The sequence below is a fragment of the Protopterus annectens genome, chromosome 16.part0, assembly GCF_019279795.1.
Source record: "Protopterus annectens isolate FY-2018-M chromosome 16.part0, PAN1.0, whole genome shotgun sequence".
In the NCBI taxonomy this organism is placed as follows: domain Eukaryota; kingdom Metazoa; phylum Chordata; order Ceratodontiformes; family Protopteridae; genus Protopterus; species Protopterus annectens.
The window spans coordinates 261,313,832-261,335,753 of record NC_056750.1 but is presented as its reverse complement, the minus strand read 5'-3'; the positions used below and the strand labels follow the sequence as shown (position 1 = coordinate 261,335,753).

Below are 21,922 nucleotides of genomic sequence, written 5' to 3'. Positions count from 1 at the left end.
CTCCTCTACCCCTGATGCTAAAGCTCTTACAGAAAGCCTCTCGGTTGCGGAGCAGAATGATCCTCATTGCCCCATTCTGGCCTCGGCAAACTTGGTTTCCTTACCTGTGGTCTCACTTGGTGAATCCTCCCTGGATTCTGGATGCCAGCCCGGATCTAATATCCCATTAATCAGGCTTACCAACCCCGAATCTGGACAACCTGAAGCTGACAGCTTGGCTGCTCCAGTTCCACTCTTAGTCAGGACTCCCGGCATCTCTTCACCAGTCAAAGCCATCTTGGTGGCAGCGCATAAACCTTCCACCAGGAAAGTTTACCGCAGTAAATGGAGGCGCTTTTCCATCTGGGCGGAACATCATAATTTGGACCCTTTCACTGCTCCGTTAACGTCCGTGTTGGACTTCCTCACCGGACTGTTTCAGCAAGGGGCTAGCTGTTCGACAGTCAAGGTATAATTGGCAGCCATCTCACATTACCATGTGGGACATGAGACGGGTCCTTTGATGTCAGCTAAACTATGTAAAACCTTCCTCAAGGGTACATTTCTGCTCAGGCCCCCTATCAAAGAAGCCGTACCCCCTTGGGATCTATCACTAGTTCTTCAAGCCTTTACTGATTCTCCCTTTGAACCAGCTGCCTCGGCCAAACTTAAATATCTGTCTTGGAAAACAGCATTTCTGGTAGCCATCACTTCAGTGAAGAGTCTCAACCTCAAGCTCTTTCCGTGAAACCCCCTTACTTGGTTTTTCATAAGGATAGAGTGTACCTCAGGACCAATCCTTCCTTCCTACCCAAGGTGGCCTCGGAAACCAATATCAATCAGTCCATCAACCTACCAGTTTTCTTTCCTAATTATCAAAATAAAGGAGAGTACAAGCTGCATTCTTTAGATGTGCACAGGCAACTGCGTTTCTATATTCATAGGACTGCTGGTCACAGACAATCCGACTAGCTGTTCATTTCCTTTGCCAAATTCAGTTAGGGTAAAGCCATTTCGAAGGTCACCTTATCATGCTGGATTTCCCAATGTATTTTTCGAGCTTATGAAGCTTCTGGGAGGCCCGCACCTCAGGGAGTCCGTGCACATTCCACTCGCTCCATATCTACTTCTGCTGCTTTTAGATCTAGAGTCCCCTTGGATGATATTTGCTCGGCAGCCACTTGGGCCTCATCTCATACCTTTATCAACCACTACAAACTGGACGTCATTTCCAGAGGGAGAGTATCCTTTGGCTCCGCAGTGCCTCCAGAACATCCTTCCATGATGGCCGCCCAAGATTCATGTAGCTGGGGACTCTGTCCCAAAGGTTGTTGACAAATGAAGTCCCTACTCCAGATTAAGAAGTTATGTACTCACCATAACGTTCCATCTGAGTAGGTGGCTTCATTTGTCTGCAACCATCCCCCTGGCCTTCAGAAGAGTTAGATGTCCTTCAAGGATGCATCTGCAGTCATAACATATGGGTTGTCCTGCCTCAGGCAGCCCTTCGGTCGGCCGGATTCCAAAGTCTGGGTCTGGTCTCGGCTGATGTCGCACTTTCCCCGACGTCAGAGCTTCTGGGGTATAAAGGCATCAGCCGGCGCCATTTTCCTCAGTCTTTCTTGCCGCGCGGTGCCCGAAGCAGAAGCTGTTCGCAAGTGCCGGTCGGTCAGATCCAGAAATTTCAGCTACCAAAGACTTCGAAAAAAGCTAAGTACCCCGTTGGGGACTCTTTCTTGCCTCAGCCGATGTCAGACAAAGTAAATAATTGTTTAACTTGTGGGAAAACCTCATAAGGATTTCCATTCTTACTGCCTTCCTTGCTTAGGCCCAGACTACGACGTATCAGCTTGTTTAGCCTGTGCCTCCTTCAACCGACGGACTCTTAGACGTCGGTCGGAGTTTGCAGAAGAATTTTTCGGAACCGCCTTTGCATATAAAATGCCATCAGAGACGCCGACTACGCATATGGGAAAAAAACGCAGGGAAAAGGACCAACACTCGCGGCCCGCGGTTTCGGCTGAAACCACGGTTAGGTCTACCGCGAGTGTCTCGTTTCGGCTGAAACAGAGTCCTCGGTTCTTACTACGACCGAAACCATACCTCCGACAACCGAGGCCAGAGAGGCCAAGGCTGAGTCGGCTTCAGAAATCCCTACCGAGGCTAGCGCTCAAGAATTGTCCGACACCATTCCATTGGACATTTCTACACCTGCACGTGGGGCAGCTAGGCCCCCAGCTTCTATGTCTATTAAGGCCTTCTCCAGGGCAAAAACTGCCAAACTTTCAAAAGCTTTACCTGCCAAATCTACTTCACAGAGGCCTTCCTCAAGTTCTCAGATTCTCAGTCTTGCTGAGGACCTTATATCCTTAATTAGGGGTTCCCAACCTCACCCAGACAGGGCCTCCCAACCTCCACCTGACAAAAAGGCTAGGACTGAACCCTCTGAACCTCTCTCCTCTGATTACTCCACGGATGGATCTGATTTGTCAGACCATCAGGATGGGGCCTATTCGCCTTATGAGGATTCAGATGCAGAAGACTGTATTCCTTCGGCCTCCCCTCCTGAAGAATTTTCCTTTGGGGAGACTTTGCACTCAATGAGGGAACACTTTCAATGGCAGGGTCAGGATTTTTCTGATTCTAGAAAAAGATTAAGGACATTTTTACATTTGCCCCAGCATAGGCCCTTAGCCATACCAGCAGTGCTAACTGTAATTGATGATGTGTATAATGATGTCAGTTCTGCACCTGATTCTCTTCCTCCGGCCCCTGCCAAACCTGACAGATATTACAGGGTCCCGGATTCTCACTTCCACCTGTATAAAGCCCATGCTGCAGACCCAGAAACTATTTCTCAGGGCCCAAAGGTGTTGCAGCTGCCACTGCCAAAATCCCTACCCTCTGAAAGAGAGTCTAGAGCATTAGAGAGATGGGGTAAAAGGTTTATACATCTGCTACTCTTTCTGCCAGGGCATTAAACTGTCAATTCCATATGATACAGTACCAAGAATATTTGTTAGATCAGCTGAATAAAAGCTTTCTTCTCCTGAACCTTTAGACCATAAATCCCTTCAGGATTTGGTACACAACTCTCAGCAGGTCAGTAATCATTTCTTAAAATGTGGCTATGATGCACTGGAGGCTTCATTTAGATCAGCTATGACTGGGGCAGTAATTGTAGGCATGCCTGGCTAAAGAGCAATCCTTGCCAGACCATGTCAAGGCTAAACTCCTAGATGCTCCAATGGAGAAACAAAGTTTATTTGGCTCCCCTGCACAGGAGATTCTAAAGAAAGTGGAAGAAAAGCAAAATCTGTGCAAACAGTAAAGGAATTTCTGCAGGTCCAACCTCCGAGGTTCAGCAGAAACTGGCCTTCAAAGAATTGGTCCTTTCCAGACACCTCCAGAGCACAGAGGGGCAGGAATAGACGCCCTAGAGGCAGAGGTCAATCAAAGGGTGCCTACAGGGGTCGTCAGTGGCAGCCTGCCAACCAGAGGAGTAGTACCACAGCTGCAACTACAACCACTACCACAGGACAGACACAATGACTTGACTCTGATTCCGCCTACCAGGGAACAACTGGAAGCTCCCTTGGGCGGAAAGCTGGCTTTATTCTTAAAAAACTGGAATTGCATTACAAAGGACACATGGACATTGCAAACAATAGACAAAGGATACAGGTTTCACTTCCACACTTTACCAAAAAGGAGCGGAATGCCAAACCTTCCACCAAACCAGAAGCCAGAGGCTTTAAGACAAATCAACATTTTACTTCAGATGAAAGCGATAGAAAGGGTACCTTCTATGGAACAAGGCCAAGGATTTTACTCCAGACTATTCCTTGTACCAAGAAAGGAAAACCAATGGAGGCCTATTCTCGACTTGTCCGCACTGAACACATATCTCATTGTGCCAAAATTCAAAATGCTGACCCTACAGCAACTTCTTCCCATGTTGGGCAAGGAGTCTTGGCTGGTGACTCTAGATCTCAAGGAGGCATACCTGCACGTCCCTATCCGACCAGATTGCAGAAGACACCTCAGATTTCTTGCAGGATCAGAGCATTATCAATTCTCAGCATTACCCTTTGGCTTATCTACTGCGCCCAGAGTATTCACAAAATGACTGGCATCAGTAATTGCACATTGCAGACTTGGGGAATTCAAATCTACCCATACCTGGACGACTGCCTAATACAAGCGGACAACAAGACAAAATTGATAAAGGATTTGGCCTATGTCATACACCTGTTACAGGCCTTGGGATACACAGTCAACATCCAAAAGTCAAGACTAGTGCCATCCCAAAGGATATCCTTTTTGGGTGCGGATCTGGACACAATAACTCAGATGGCTTTGCTCACAGAAGAAAAACAAAAACAACTTCCAGATTACTTCATGACTTTGACAAGACAAGCTCAGCTTACTGCAAGGAAAGTCCTGCAGGCCCTGGGTTACATGGCTTCCTGCATAATCTTGATCCCGCATGCCAGGCTGCATATGAGGAAATTACAATGGTACCTAAGGAATGTATGGTCTCAACACAGGCACAGTCTAGAAACCATGATACCAATCATCCCATGCCTTCAAAAGGAATTCCTGTGGTGGGCTCAGGCCTGCCAGTCCAACAGAGGGTTGCCTTTCAACAAACCAAAACCAAGGCAGACCATCACCACGGACGCTTCAGACCTAGGATGGGGAGCACACATGGAAGACAAATGTATCCAAGGCCTATGGTCTCAAGGTCAGCTAAACTTGCACATAAACCAAAAGGAGATGCTGGCAGTGAAGCATGCAATCGAGGCATTCAAACCATTCCTCCAGCAAGGACATCTGCTGATAAGGACAGACAACACCACGGTCATGTGGTACATAAACAAACAGGGAGGCACGCATTCCTACCCTCTATGCCGGATGGCAATGGATCTGTGGAACCTAGGCCTGAATCTCAATACCCAGCTGCAGGCCAAATTCGTACCAGGAAAAGAGAATTCACTAGCAGACAGCTTAAGCAGAACTACCATGGATGCTCACGAATGGATGCTGCATCCAGACATCTTCAAACTCATAACAAAGAAATGGGGAATGCCAGAGATAGATCTGTTCGCCTCTCCACTCAATCACCAACTGTAGAAATTCTGCTCAAGGACATACCACCCACAAGCCTGGAGGGTGGACTCTCTCTCTTTCAGCTGGAATGCCCTAACAGTGTATGCATTTCCACCTCTCCCATTGATGTACAAGGTTCTACTGAAGATCAGGGAGGAACAGCCAAAGGTGATACTAATAGCTCCGGACTGGCCAAGACAGCACTGGTATCCGCTACTGAGAAGCATGTCTCAGGCGAACTCATGGCCTCTACCCCTATGGCCTCTTCTTCTAACGCAGAACAATTTCAAGACCCTGCATCCAAACTTGAAAACACTGCAACTAACTGCCTGGAAAATTCCTTAAAACCAAACCAAACTGTCTTATCTCAGAGGGTCAAGGGCATTATCCTGGAGGCTCGCAGACCCGCCCCAAGGAAGACATACTCAGCTAAATGGAAGAGATTCCTCATTTGGAGCACATCAAAGGGCACAGATGTCACAGTGGCAAACCTAGCACACATCCTAGAATACTCAGCAGAATTGTTCCACAATGGCCTGTCCTACTCTTCCATTAAGATTCATGCTTCAGCAATTTCAGCAGAATACAATATGGATCCTCCTATCTTCTCTCACCCTCTTCTCAGACAATTTTTGAGAGGTATCAAAAATGTTAAACCTCCAAGGAGACCCCCTCTGCCTGCATGGGATCTCAATTTTGTGCTGGAAAAATTGACACTACCTCCTTTTGAACCAGCAGCATCAGCAGACTTAGTTTTTATCTTGGAAAACTGCTTTCCTTCTGGCAGTCACTTCAGCAAGAAGAGTATCCGAGTTACAGGCATTAATGGCAGTGCAGCCTTTCCTTATTTTTCACCAGGATAGAGTGTCTCTGAGAACCAATCCTACTTTCATGCCAAAGGTGGTATCCAGGGTATCCTTGAACCAAGCTATTCATTTGCCTACATTCTTCCCTAACCCACAGAACAAAGGAGAAAAACTTTTGCACACCTTGGATGTACACAGACAACTACGCTACTATCTGGACAGAACTAAAACCAGCAGAAAAACTGACCAACTTTTAGTAGCATATGCAACTGGGGTGCAAGGGAAAGCAATTTCCAAACAGACAATTTCAAAATGGATAGGAAATTGCATTCGCTTTTGCTACTCTTTTCATGGAAAGACAGCTCCTGAAAATATCAGGCCTCATTCCACAAGGGCCACAACCACCACTACAGCTTTCCTACGAGGGGTGGCTACCAAGGACATTTTAGAAGCTGCTACTTGGAGCTCTGTGCATACATTTGCCAAGCATTACAATCTACCTTTATACTCCAGATCCCGAGCAGGCTTTGCAACTGCAGTTTTACAGGGGATCTTAACTACACCATCCTTATCTTAGTACCTCCTCCCCCAGTTTGGCTATGGTATTCTACCCATATGTTATGACTGCAGATGCATCCTTGAAGGACATAGTACAGTTTTGTACCTACCATAAATGTAGATGTCCGATAGGTATGCATCTGCAGTCAGGATTACCCTCCCTCCTTCCCCTCTGTGGTATTCCTAGGGTGCTTACCCCTCTTTCAGCTAGCTGGGGGAATCTATTATGGTGTATTTGTTTGTTTGTATATATGTGTATATATATATATATATATATATATATATATATATATATATATGTGTGTGTGTGTGTGTGTATATATATATATATATATATATATATATATATATATATATATATATATATATATATATATATATATATATATATATATATATATATATATATGTATATATATATATATATATATATATATATATATATATATTTTGCTACTGTTTGGAACATACAACATTTATCCAAATTTAGCCTTCCTAGAGGGCACCTGGCATCTGGGGCAAGAAACACTGAGGAAAATGGTGTCGGCTGATGCATTTATACCCCAGAAGCTCTGACGTCGGGGAAAGTGCGACATCAGCCGAGGTCAGACCCAGACTTTGGAATCCGGCCGACCGAAGGGCTGCCTGAAGCAGGACAACCCATATGTTATGACTGCAGATGCATACCTATCGGACATCTACATTTATGGTAGGTACAAAACTGTACTTTTTGTTGTATTATCCTGCCTTTTCCTGTTGGGATACCTTTCCAGGTATATGTAGGAGGGCAAACTTGATCTGAGGTCATTTGGGGTTGGCAGGGGATTAAGGGTGAGGGGAGGAGCTCGGATCCATAGCTGTATAATAAGTTGCCGGCTCGGATCCAAGACCCAAAGGTTGTTGACAAAGGTTGCAGACAAATGAAGCCACCTACTCAGATGGAACATTATGGTGAGTGCATAACTTATTATTATTTATGTACTCTATGAATTCTTCTAGCTTTTCTTCTGTATTTGTCCAAAAATGACAGAAGTCATCAAGGTATCTTATACAAACACCAATTTTTGTAAGGTAAGTTATAAATATATTTTCTCTCCCAGGTATTCAGTACTAAAAGTTAGCATAACTGGGGGCATAACATGCCCCCATTGCTACTCCCTTAATTTGTTTAAAAAAAAATCACCCTCAAAAATTACAAAATTGTTGGTACCATTTCCAACAGCTCCATAATGACCGTAAGGTCCTTAGATGAAAACTTTTTAACCTCCAATAATGCTTCCTCAAACCATTCCATGCCTATTGAATGAGGAATAACTGAAAATAAAGCAACAGTAACAGCTGTCGAAAATATAATATCTTCATGAAAACATTTTTGGTCTATAGTTATCAAAAAATCCTAGGAGTCTTTTAATAATCCATTATGTTCCATCCGCACTGTTTTTATCTTAGAATCAATGTATTTAGCTATGGCATGTGTTTTAGAGCCATTTGCAGAGACTCTTGGTCTTAACAGGAGGTTACTAAGGTCTTTATGTTCTTTAACTTTGCCAAAAATGGAGAGTATAATAGGCTTTTCTATTAACAAGTATTTATGTAGTTCACCTTTGATCATTTCATCATAATAGTTCTCTTGGTCCAAAATCGATCTTACAGTAAGAAATATTTATTTAATTAATTGAAACCTAACTGTACTTTTCTTCACCCCCTAAAAGTTCTTCCATTTTACCAACATATATAATGTCCATAATAGGCATACCTCCACCCTCATCAGGCCTCATAATTCTAATAGATTTATTTACACTGAAGAAGTTGCCTCTCTTGAATAGGGAAGGTTAGAAAACACCTTAGACTTACTAATGGTATCTCTCAGTTCTTTTTCCACTACAATTTTGAAATTATTAAGCTGGGGGTGCAATGGAGGATTGAAAATACTTTTCTTTCTAAAGTCACTGCCAATTTCTTTCTCTTTATCTCTTCCCCATATATTAATTCCAAGTTCTTTTTTCTGACAAATAACTGTAAATCTATAAGAATCTTGTAGAATTATAGTGTAAAAGGAGACATTTAGACCCAGTGAGTGTAATGATGGAAGGAATGTAGAAACTGTACAAAGGGGAAATGTGTACACTTTCCAGAACTACAATATTTTTAACGCTAGTAGTTTGGAAATAGATTAAAGGTATTTCCACCTGTTTATGAAAAGGTTAAAATTTGTGCCTAACAATAAAAATGACATAAGCAAGATTCTTATAGATTTAAAGATTTTGGGTAAGGGGTTTAATAAGAACGCTAATTTAAAAGACATTTTTGAGGAAAGAAAAGCGAAAGTTTGCAGGGGCATTTATATTGAATTACAGCAGTGAGGCCCCATTGATTAAAAATATTATATTGAGAAACTGGAAAATGTTTGCAGGGCTTTCTGACCTAGATACAATCTTTAAACAGCCATTAACTTTCACCTATAAAAGAGATGGGAATATAAAAATATTTTAGAACCCCCCCCCCCCATTTGTAAAATGTCAGTAAAAGAAAAGGGATCTATAAATGTACACAATGTCCCCACATTAAAAATGCAGAGAAAGCTTACCTAGTTAGTAGAGACACGTTAATAAACGGTAAGCAATTTTCTAATTGTAAACTAGTATGAAAAAGGAAACCAACGTAGTCGAACAAGGTACAAAGGGAAGCAGCCGAAGAGTACCAACCAAAAAACGGAAATCCACCAGGACGCTTGGAAGTAGATGCCTGAACGCAAGTTTATTATAAGATAAAGAAATCTAAGTATATATGGGATATTATTTGTAAGAATTGGCATTTCATAGGTAGTGACTCGTTTCTCCTAGATAAATTAGGACCATGTCCAAAAGTAGTTTACAGGAGGGGTAAAAACATGAAGGAACTACTACAAAGAAACTCTAGTGCCAACCCATTTATCAGGCGAAAAGGGTCAATTCCATGTGGTGCTTGTAACTGGTGTAGAATAGTTAAAACAGGAGAATCTTTTGTTATTAGAGAGAGAAGATATTATATCCATCATAAAATTAACTGTGATACTAGATCAAGTTATATATGTGGCTTTTTGTGATTGCTGTTCAGCATTTTACATAGGCAAGACGGACCGTAAATTCCGTGAACGGATATACCAACATGTTTATGCCATCAGGAATAGCAAATTGGAAAATGCCCTTGCGAAGCACATTTTTAGTCACCCAGGCCACAAATTTTCTTTTATGGCCATTGACCATCTTCCCTTTAGTGTTAGGGGTGGCCCTCTCTCCCTTATGTTGGAATTACGAGAGCTTGAATGGCAGATAAAACTTGATGCCTTCAACGTTCCAGGTTTGAATGAGAACTGCAATATTTCAGCAGTTCTAAGGCTTAAAAGTTATTTGAGATAAGATTCATTTTGTAGATTTAATTATATTTATATTATTATATATAATACATATATTTTTTAGTGGTTTATACATGTATACTTTATGGCATTTAGGATTTTTATATGGTTAGGTTACTGAGTTAACATGTATCTATTTTTATACTAATTTTCATATTATTTGGTTATTAGTAAATATTTAGGATGGTTTCATTTCATTTTTTAATATTATACTAATTTGTTTTTATGAATACATGACTGTTTGATTGCTCTCTTGTTTAGCGCTTTTTCAGGAAGTGACGCCGGTTGACGCACTTCCTTTTGTATATTTGAACTTTTGGCGCTACAATTTGTATTTTTCAATTCTGATGAAGCTGCTGTGTGTTTGAGCAGCGAAAACGCTTCTCTATCTTATAATAAACTTGCGTTCAGGCATCTACTTCCAAGTGTCCTGGTGGATTTCCGTTTTTTGGTTGGTACTCTTCGGCTGCTTCCCTTTGTACCTTGTTCGACTACGTTGGTTTCCTTTTTCATATTAGTTTGTTGTTGGTGTTATGACTACAGATGGTTCGAGCAGCCCGAGTACACCAAATATTTTCGGATCTGGTAACTCAAGGCAGGTTCCGACAGACATTGACATTGGTGCTTTACTTCTCTCTATCACAAAGAATGGATTTGTTATATCTACGTATGGATTCTTTCGAAAGTAGAAACCATACTAGACTTGAGCCAAACAGTCAACTAGCTGTGCGAAATGCTTGCAGTAATTCTGATTTGCCTTTTCCTACACCATCTACTTCCTTGGGCGATATTTCCATACCTAATGCCCAGCATGTTCATTTAACGGCTACAAGTGCCGTAGATAACAATCGCAATCCAAACACTGACCCGGGGCTCATTGGTGTTCCTGCTATTACGGAGTGGATTAGTAACTTGGAACCGTTCATTTTTTCTCAAGTTCCCTCTGAGGAGCGTCCGGCTACGGGCATACATGGTTCGTCTATTACAGTGGATACAATCATCGATAATCTGAAGAGATTGGATACGAAATTATTAAAATTAAAGAAATTACAACTAGAGGTTTCCTATTTTCAACAATGTTTGAGTGAAAATATTGTACCAAAAGGTTTGCAGAGTTTTTTTCACCGTCAGGTCTTATTCAAGACCCTGCTTTTTTTACAGACTTAATGTCTTTGTTTGAACGGCAAGGATCTCAACTACTGGAATTGTTAATCAAACATTATAATTCCAATATTGCAGGGCTTATAGTAGATATTAATAGTCTTGATGATATTATTAAGCTTGACACTGACTTTTTAAGATATAAATTCGATTATAATCGAATTTTTAATAGTATTGATGTGTTAATGCTGAAACTTAAGCAAAACAAATCTAAAAAATTGCTTAGGGACAGAATGGCTTACCAGCAACATCAAGCCTCTACCCTAAACTACAAATATTTTCCGTACGAGAGGCACCTTCTGGAGCTAACACCTTAGATACCTTTGAGACTAACGTTCATGATTCACCTTCTGATTTTACTGAGATTGGTGTTGGTCGTGGCGACCCCACTAACAACGGGTTGAGACGCAGCAACAGGATCAAAGGGAATAACGTTAATAAGGGTAGAAATGCCAATAATGGTGTTTACCAGGGTAACCAGAGAAGCAACAATAATAACAACAATTTTTTAGGTTCACAGCCTCAGCGGACCTACTCGACCAGGAACAGGTCTCGGAACAACTGAGTTTGTTGCATTTCTCAGATGGTAGTGGCATGATGGATTTCAGTGGGGATGTAGAAACTATAATTCAAGAATATCCCCTAATTCAGGCTAACCTTAAAGGTGACTTTAAAATCTATAACTTTTCACATGTCTCTTTAGAGCCTGATCTTATTGAATTATTGTCTTGGGGGAATACTTTCATCCCCAGTGACCATTATGACTTAACTAAAACCATTATTGATTTTAAGTGTTTTGTTCGGAAACTGAACTTGGATTTGTTATATAGTAATGATATTAATGATACTAGGTCTGATTTGAAACTGTCGAGCACTTTTAATCCTCCTTTACATGTTGGATTACGTATTTTTGAAAAAGTTTGTGAAGTTGATTTAAGGCATATCAAGGGTTGTTTTGGGTCTAACATGTTGCCCCCTAACTTTTAACATAACTAAAGAGCAAAGAAAGGCTTTAAATAACCTAACTCTACTTCTGGTTCGAGTGGTTAAGCCGGATAAAGGGGGGGGGGGGGCTTGTTATTCTAGACAATTCAACTTGTATAGAGAAGATGTTATTTGTTTTGAATTCACCAGCTTATAGCCCTTCCTCCCTTAATGAGATGATGTCACCTTTAAAAGGATTAGAGGTTATTTGAGGGACATGTTTTTGGCCGGCAAAATTGACCTTGACTTGTATAATTTTTTAGACATTTCTTTTCCAAAGGTACCTGTTATGTTTGGAATTCCCAAGATCCATAAAGATCTTGGGAATCCACCAATGAGAGCACTAGTAGATGGTAGATCTTCTATGACATACCCTTGTGCTAGACTCATAGATCATATTTTGGCTAAATATATCAAGGCTATTCCAGTTGTGTGTAAAGACTCTTGGTCTTTTCTTAGTAACATTAATATCGATTTTGATAATTTCACCAACTTTCTTACTATAGACGTTGTTGATCTTTATACTTCCATCCCCCACCTGGAAGCCATTGAGTGGATAGGGTTAATGTTATGTGATCTTAAAGCTGTACAAAATGAAATTGATATTGTAATAGAACTTCTTGATATTGTTCTTGGCTCTAATTTTTTTACTTTTGATAATAAATATGATCTTCAAAAACAGGGAGTAGCCATGGGTTCTCCGTGTGGTGCAAGTGTTGCCAATTTGTTTATGGCTTATTGGGAGAATAAGTTCATTCTAGAAAATTCTGAATTTAAACACCACCTTCGCTTGTACACGCGCTTCCTTGATGATATTTTTATTTTGTTTCAGGGTGATGCTTCTGAAGCAGAAGTTTTAGTACATTATATGAATCAGACAACAAATTTCCTTAAGTTCACTTACCGTTTTTCCACTGATGAAATTGATTATTTGGATGTGAAATTGATGAAAGATACAACTGGCAGAAGGTTTTTATCTTCGGTTTTTAGGAAATCCACCTACTGTAATTCCTTGCTTCATTTCTCTAGTTTACACCCATTAAAGCAGACGCGGTCAATAGTAAAGGGGCAGCTAGTTAGAGCCGTTCGTATGTGTAATACGGATTATTCCTTTCAACAGGAATGTAATTTCTTGAGAAGTCTTTTTACTAATAGGGGCTATCCGCTTACCCTTATTGATGCGATCATCGAGGAAGTTGATTTTAAAAGATCAAGGGGTTTTTATAAACCTTTACTTGAAGAAAATAAAAACTTAGTGGTTTTGCCAATTGCCTCACCTAACACTTTTGACGACGTATTGATTCCAAATTCAACCCAAACGTGCTCTCTAGTTAACAAGAAAGTAAAGTTTCCAACTTGTTTTATTACTACCTTTAGTATTGAATCTAAGTATATATGGGATATTATTTGTGAGAATTGGCATTTCATAGGTAGTGACTCGTTTCTCCTTGATAAATTAGGACCATGTCCAAAAGTAGTTTACAGGAGGGGTAAAAACCTGAAGGAACTACTACAAAGAAACTCTAGTGCCAACCCATTTATCAGGCGAAAAGGGTCAATTCCATGTGGTGCTTGTAACTGGTGTAGAATAGTTAAAACAGGAGAATCTTTTGTTATTAGAGAGAGAAGATATTATATCCATCATAAAATTAACTGTGATACTAGATCAAGTTATATATGTGGCTTTTTGTGATTGCTGTTCAGCATTTTACATAGGCAAGACGGACCGTAAATTCCGTGAACGGATATACCAACATGTTTATGCCATCAGGAATAGCAAATTGGAAAATGCCCTTGCAAAGCACATTTTTAGCCACCCAGGCCACAAATTTTCTTTTATGGCCATTGACCATCTTCCCCTTAGTGTTAGGGGTGGCCCTCTCTCCCTTATGTTGGAATTACGAGAGCTTGAATGGCAGATAAAACTTGATGCCTTCAACGTTCCAGGTTTGAATGAGAACTGCAATATTTCAGCAGTTCTAAGGCTTAAAAGTTATTTGAGATAAGATTCATTTTATAAATTTAATTATATTTATATTATTATATATAATACATATATTTTTTAGTGGTTTATACATGTATACTTTATGGCATTTAGGATTTTTATATGGTTAGGTTACTGAGTTGACATGTGACCATTTTTATACTAATTTTCATATTATTTGGTTATTAGTAAATATTTAGGATTGTTTCATTTCATTTTTTAATATCATACTAATTTGTTTTTATAAATACATGACTGTTTGATTGCTCTCTTGTTTAGCGCTTTTTCAGGAAGTGACGCCGGTTGACGCACTTCCTTTTGTATATTTAAACTTTTGGTGCTACAATTTGTATTTTTCAATTCTGATGAAGCTGCTGTGTGTTTGAGCAGCGAAAACGCTTCTTTATCTTATAATAAACTTGCGTTCAGGCATCTACTTCCAAGTGTCCTGGTGGATTTCCGTTTTTTGGTTGGTACTCTTTGGCTGCTTCCCTTTGAATTTTCTAATTGTGGCAGCAAAGGAATTGTGTATCTTGCAGAATGCAAACAGTGCTCTGCGTTCTTTATGGGGAAAACTGAGAGAGAGCCCTTAAAAGAAGACTATATGAACACCTGTATGATATTTGGAAGCAAGATCCTAATAATGCATTATCTAAGCATACTAAAAATTGTTAAGAGGCTAAATTTGTGTTTTTTGTGCTACATGATATCGGGGGGGGGGCGGAGACAAGAATTGAATTTAGGGAAGTGTTTTGGCAGTTAGTGCAAAAGAAGCCTGTAAACCTCCAGGCCTTTAATGAACACGTCTCCCTGGCCCCAGTGATCCACTGTGGCTACCCCCTAACCGGAAAAGCCGAAAGAAGAAGATGATGATCTGTAATGTATTCCCCAGTAAATCATTTTGTATTTATTATTTGAGCCACTAGATGGCAGCAAAGGACCATAAAAGCTTCCATTCCATCTCCATTCAAAGTTATAGTAGTTATTTATTCCTTGTTTTTAATATAAATTTAATTATGGCAACAGTAGAATTTGAAAACATACATTTTTAAAATACAGATGAGTGATTTTTTTTATTAAAATGTATGTTAAGACTGAAATATAAATACTTGGTTTAACTTGGATTTTTACAGCATGGTAGTTTTGTTTTATAATTTGTGTTTGTCTGTTGGATAATGAGCTGAATTAGGATATATAAGGCATGATGGGATTAATGGTTTTAAGTAATCTGATGAAGTTCTATTGTGAACGAAAAATGCAGTGATGAATTTAAGCGTTTTATTGGAATTATATGGTTTGTCCTGAATTTCTGCGAATAATAAACTTTCCAGTGTTGGTATATATTTTGTTCTAAGTTCTAAATGTCATAGTTTCCTTAAGTGATGAATATTTTATTTACAATGGAGTAGAATGTTTTGTAGTAATGGAAAATCACATTTCATAGTACAATATACTCATGTACTCATCTTTTCCCCTTCTAGAAAGCTATGTTTGAAAAGTTTTGTGCTGTTGAAGAAAAGGAAAAAGAAATTCAGTGTTTGCATTTAGCAGTGACTGAGATGGAGCGAGAACTGGAGCGAATGAAGAACGCATGTTCCTGCAAAGAGGAAACTATTAATGCAAGTAACATTGCTGTCATGGCTATTCTTGCTTCTAGCAATAAAAGTAAACCTAACAAACATGGCTGGCCCTACTAACAGAACTGCTGACAGTGAACATACCTTGAGAAAACTGCTTAAGCCTGTGGTATTAACAACAGTTGAGAATTTATATTTTCCACATAAATATCTATGCAGTGTATTTATTTATATTATGTTTTTGTTTAATAACTGGATAAAGCTAGTAGTACTATGCAGAAGTGCTTTCTTTTTTGGATGAACTTGGGTGGGGCTAGTCCAGTTAACAGATGACTTCTTGAAATTTGTAGGCACTGACCAAGGCAAGTTTTCTTCCCTCACTTTTGTGTGGGAGCTTTCTTTTAAAGAAAGTCACTTTACCTGATTTTGGCTGTCTGTGTTTTGAAGAAAGAAATATTTGTCCTTCATACAGCTTCCCATTGCAGAGGATGGTGGATTTAGCTGCATCTTGAAATTAATTTGTCTTCACACCATCCCCAACCTGATGAGTTTTCTTGAGGTACCTGGCAAATCTCTGGAGGGCATGGAATAGGCTCACACTGTACTCCTCAAAAGACTCACAAATAGGCTTGTGCAATCCTCTCTGGACTACCAATGTTCAGCATTTCATTTTGCTTGGAATGACAGAATCAGTTCCTGGATAAGAGAGGTGAAAAAAAAAAAACTTGGGTCTCCCTATTGGAACAGGTCTTGAAGGATGTCATTTTTGTGGTCTGTCATCACCCCTCCACCAAATTCTACTGCACTTTCTCCCAGGAATGTATACTGTGTACAACCCCCTGACAGAGTTGTGTGATGCTCGGAACAAGCATCCCAAGGCAGAACCCCAAGTAAAGTCTGTGATTCATCATAAATCACAAAGTCTAAAACGTCACTGTTTTGCTGGGGTTTTTTTTAAAGTCCAAGGCTTTGGAAAGGGTGTGTAAGTAGGTTTACTCATTCACCACTTTGTGTTTTCCACCTGTCATAGTTCCAGTCATTTTTGTGATCAAGCCTTTAGATAAAGCTGTCAGAGCTTCCTGATACTGGGATTATAGGTGATACTCTTATGGCACCTTTCTTGGGGAGTTTCCATGTAAGACACTAACTTGCATTGTCCTGATGTTGTGGTTGGGCAAAAATGTCAGGTGCATGCCTGAGGCTTTCCTCCTTTTGAGGATGAACTTAAGCAGGACATTTCGGATTCCGTCTTGCTGAGAGACGTTGTCTTCATGTAGGTGGCTTAGGATGCAGAGGAAACCAGTGTTGAACCACTTTGGAGTGTCTTCTTGATAAGAGTCCCCCTGTTACTCTCTTGTCAGCCTGTCATGTAAGGAAGCCTCAGAGCATAAGAACATTCAGACATCCGACTTGTTGCCATTCGCTGCCATCGATAGGTCACAGGGGACCTCAGTAGAAGACACCATAACAGTCCTGGTTGTCCCACAGAGCTGCAGGTAGATTGTTTATTTTTTGCATTTGCTTCAAGTAGGAGGGCCATCATAAAGGACTGGTATGGTCTGGACCCCCTCCCCCCAACCTTGAGCGAGTTTCCTTAACACCTTCTGATACTCCTTTTATAAAGACAAGCATTTTCTTCTTGTGATAGGGGTGTATTCATTGCTAAAACTAATCTCCATTCCCCAGGGACAACATCTAATGTGGCTGCTTAACAGATCCATATAACGTTCACAAAAAGAATCCCTAATGCTCTCACCCTTGCATACTAACTCACCTTTGAGTATATAGCTGGGAGATGAGACTGTGGAATCCATCCCGCAAAAACCCATGCTGTACATGTGGGATTGCCACCTCAGTTAACCCACCAAAAAATGGGCCTATTCTCCTAAATTCAGTCTAAGCACTGGAAACCTCAAACATTGATAGCTCTGTGCACTTCCAAATCCGTAAAAATAGCTTGCTGTTACTATTCAAGGTGGATTCACTCTGAGCCTCTTTAGGTAACTCTTTCAATTATTTTCTATGCTGCTCCTTAATCATTCTACATTGTTCCTCCTTTTCCATCAAGTCCCCCCTCATGGCCACTTTAAACCTTTCTGTCATGTCCTACTCATTTCCACATCCTTCCTTAAGTTCCGCTTTATAACATTCTGAATTAACAATGAAAATTCATGGATACTAGCCAGATAGTTCAGTGAAAATGCACCCATTTCCACCCCTCGCTTTCATGTGGCGAGTATACAGAAAAATCTTCAAGGTGTGCGGGGTGCATGATGTCCTGTATCACTGTTGCAGCATTCTTCACCTTATGGATCTCCTGCCTAGGATAGCCCAATGTCTGGCCAGTATACCAAAACCTTTTTTAAAATTTTTTGTAAAGCATTTTTGCCTGATACTCTTGGAAGCTGGTCATCTTTCCTGGCTGTCTCTCATGAGAACCAGAGGCATAAACTGTTATCCCAAGGTAGTACAGTCTTCTAACCCTGAGGTACCATTAAATAAGAAAGCCAAGAAATCTCAGCTGAATTCCTTGGCTGTCAAGACTCCATAGGATGTTTCTATAAAAGCTGGTGATAGCTGTGTAGGCTGTCTGGTGTCTGTCTGATTCCTCTACAACAACTCCATTGGAGGCCGGCATGGATCTTTCCTTTTGCACTTTCTCTGAGGCCGTGCAGGAATCTGCTCTGGATGTTGAGAAGGAACTGCGGTTGATTTTTCTAGAGGGCCGTAGAGGGATTCCACAGATTCTGGTCAAGGAAGAGGTTCCGGGTACTTTTACCGAATCTCATTAATGGTCAGAACCTCCAGTGATAGGCCTGACAAGCCCACCAAGAAAAAGCAGAAGACCAAGCTTATATCTCTACACCCTACGGATCCTCAAAGGGAATGGCAGGAGTTTACTCAAGGCCTGTTTAATGCCTTAATGGCCCTGAAGCCTCCCCAAGGGGCTTCTGTGCCTACTGCCCGTTGGACTTCCAACTCCTTCCCAATGGATTAGGAAATTTGATTCCTCAGATGAGTATTCAGAGTCTCATGATGGGTCGCTGTCTTACTCTTCCCAGATGCCTTCACCTTTGGTTCATGGTTCTGATGAAGAGTCCATTAGTCCTGAATCTCCTTTTGAGGAATTGTGTTTTACCGAGTCTCCTTTTGAGGAATTGTGTTTTGCCGCCTCTCCTTTTGAGGAATTGTTTTGAGACACTGTATTTTGAATGATGCAACACATTAAGTGGGATTCTTAAGTGTCTGTCCAGAAAAGGTATTATGAGCTGCTTCAGGTGGACTGTCCTAAACTTTCTGCAGTACTTCCTGAGTTGGCTGCTTTGTTAGACACCTTCATAGCTGATTCTCAGCCTCCTGCTCCAAAAATCCAGACAGGTTCTATAAGACTCTGGAGGATTGTCCATTAGCGTCCTCCTTCTGACCTTGCTATGGTGTCAGTCTTCTCTGATAAACATTCTAAATTCTTGCCCTCTTCCAAGCTTCTGCCTTCAGATAAGGATAGTAGGGCTGTGAAGAGAATTGGTAAGAAGGCTTATACTGCTTCTGTTTTGGCCTTTCAGGCCATCAGTTACCAGACCCACATAACCAGATATGCTCCTACCTCTATTGCCCAGGCTTGACAGGTTATTGCTGACCTCTTTAATTCTGAAGCAAAATTCTGCTCTGTCTATTTTGGGTTCTACCTCTCAGGTGGCTTGTGACTCTCAAGTGCAGCTATGAAGTTGCTGTTGCCCCTTCAAGAGCTTGCTGCCTTTGGGTTTGTCATGAGGTGTTAGTCTTAGCTGCAGTCATTATCTGGAGACATTAAGACCAAGTTGCTGGATGCTCCTTTGGATAATAAAAGTTTCTTTGAGACTGCTACTGATATGTTTGTCTCTTGAAGAAAAATTTAAAGCTTTTCATGACTTTAAGCATATTTTTTGTGTTCTCTATCCCTAAGTTCCAGAAGAACTAGTCTACTAGGTCTGCCTTTGTTTACTGGCAGCCTCTTCTGACCAGTAAAGGCAAGAAGGGTGGCAGGTAAGTTCCTCCTGCTAAGTCTTCTCTGGCTCCTGTGGTTCAGAAACCTCCTTTATCTGACACGCCTGCTTCTCTGACATTTTGCCGCCTCAACCCTCGACCAGCTTCTCTTTTCCCTTCGACTTTCCCTCTGCCTTCCAAACTGGCATCTCATCACCTCAGATTCTTGTGTTCTATCCATCATCCGTCAGGATTATTTCATGGTGTGGAAGTCTCTCCCTCCTTTTTCAGATATCCCCTACCCTCCTCTGGAACAACTTCCCCATTTCTCAGTGGTCTTTGGGTCCCTGGTTGACCAGAGAACTGTTCATCCTGTCCCTCCTTCAGAAAAGGGAAAAGGATTTTATTCCTGAATGTACCGGGTCCCTCAAAAGGAGGGCACTTGGAGATCTATTCTGAATCCTTCTTGCTCAACACCTTTCTCCAGGTTTCTTCTTTTTGGATACATACTCTTCAAACCCTGTTTCCTCTTGTATTACCCCAAGCTTTTCTGGTGTCTTTGGATCTGAAGGACACTTTAACTTCATACTCCTGTTCAACATCTTTTCAGGACTTTTTTGTTACTCTTCCTTCCTCTTATTTTCAGATGTTCTTCGTGTTTCACTGTTGCAGTCATTACATTTGGGTAATCTGATGGCAGGTTGCTCTCAGTCGGCCTGATTAACAAAGTCTTGGGTCCTGCGTCGGTTGCTGTCCCTTCTATGATGTCAGGTCGTCAAAGGTATAAAACGTGCAGCCGACGCCATTACATCAGTCTTTCTTGCCATGCGGTGCCCGAAGCAGAAGCATTTCGCAAGTGCCAGTCGACTGACTCCTGAAATTTTTGTTTTCGAGTTTCAAAACCAAAGTCTTCAACTTAAAGCCAAGTACCCCGTTGGGGAAACTTGTTTTTGCTCTTTACCGATGTCAGTAAAAGTTAATAATTGCATTACTTGTGGAAAGCAAATACCTCATAAAGATTTTCACTCGTACTGTATTCCTTTCCTAAGCCCTGACCACGACGTACCTTGCTGTCGGTTTTGTGCTTTATTTAATCAGCGCAGTATCCATCGTTGGTATATTTTTGCCTCTAAATATTTCAGTTCTCGGTTTAATTAACCAGAAATGTCATCGGTTAGCCATCCGACAACCGAGATTCTGAAAAAATGCAAAGATAATGACAGAGACAGGCTGCCGAGGTCCAAACCTGCCGACGATGCTTCTCCTAAGCCAGTCGCCAGTACTCAGTGAGGTGCTTTTGCAGCCCCTGATGCCTGCGAATCAGAAGTAGTGGGTCTCTACTGAGACCCATTCAGAGTCCGGTATGCCGCAAGATACTTCACCTATGAAACCCGTGGATTTCTCTACCTTGGATGGGTCCAGAGCCACTGTGCAGTCACCGGCTTCTGAGTGTGTATTCAGGCCTACAGACTTCCATATTAAATCGACACCGCCTTCATTACTAAGGCCTAAATCTTGATCCATGTCTAAAAAACGGACGCCCAGGCCACATGTTCAGGCCCCTATGCCTAAAACAAATGATAAAAATGGCTGAAGATCTACTTACTCTAATCAGGGGTAGTCAACCCCCCCCCCCCCCCCCCCCAAAGAGGCCTAGGGCTGAGCTTGATTATGAATCTCTGATCAGGATTCTGTTTCTTCTGACTCTTCTAATGACCTGGATTTGTCCATACCTACTTATGAGGATTCTGATGCAAAGGATTCCATTCCCTCTGCTTCCCCTCGTGAGGATTTTTCTTTTGGGGAAACTTTACATACTTTAAGGGAGCATTTCTACTGAGAAAGCCAGGAATTTTCTGATTCAAAAAAGAGGCTTAGGGATTTCTTTCTTCCTCAGCATAGGCCTTTGGCTATACCTCCTGTACTAGGCATTGTTGATGTGTTTTCGGAATCCAGTTTGTCCCTGATTCCCTGCCTCCGGCTCCTAGTAAACCTGACAAGATACTACAGGGTTTCTGAGTCCCACAAATTCATATTCAAAAATCCTGTTGCCGATCCAGAAATCATTTCTCAGGGGCCCAAGGGCATTAAGGCCTCTACTGCTAAAAATCCTACCCCTTCTGATAGAGACTCCAGGGTGCTGGATAGATGGGGTAAAAAGGTTTATACTTCTGCAACCTTGGCAATCAGAGCTTTAAACTGCCAATTTCATATGTTCAAATATCAACAGCAAATTATTCGACTGCTTAAACAGAAAATGATGATGATTCCTGACTGTGGAAAATAGACTTTCAGGATTTAATGCATTCTGCTGAACAAGTTGGAAAACATATTTTGCAATGTGGTTTTCATTCTTTAGAGGCCTCTTGCAGGGCTGCTGTTATTGGGTCTGTGCTTAGAAGGC

The 21,922-nt window shown here is 41.1% G+C and overlaps 1 protein-coding gene across 5 annotated transcripts in view; it reads left to right on the top strand.

The window, feature by feature from the left end:
* The window catches only part of LOC122791042 (myomegalin-like), a 3,200,315-nt gene that overhangs the window by 889,701 nt on the left and 2,288,692 nt on the right, over window positions 1-21,922 (top strand). For all 5 annotated transcript variants that reach the window (XM_044058817.1, XM_044058818.1, XM_044058820.1 and 2 more), the window contains exon 16: window positions 15,460-15,597. In XM_044058817.1, coding sequence (XP_043914752.1) covers window positions 15,460-15,597 — 138 coding nt within the window. The remainder of the gene's footprint in view (window positions 1-15,459; window positions 15,598-21,922) is intronic.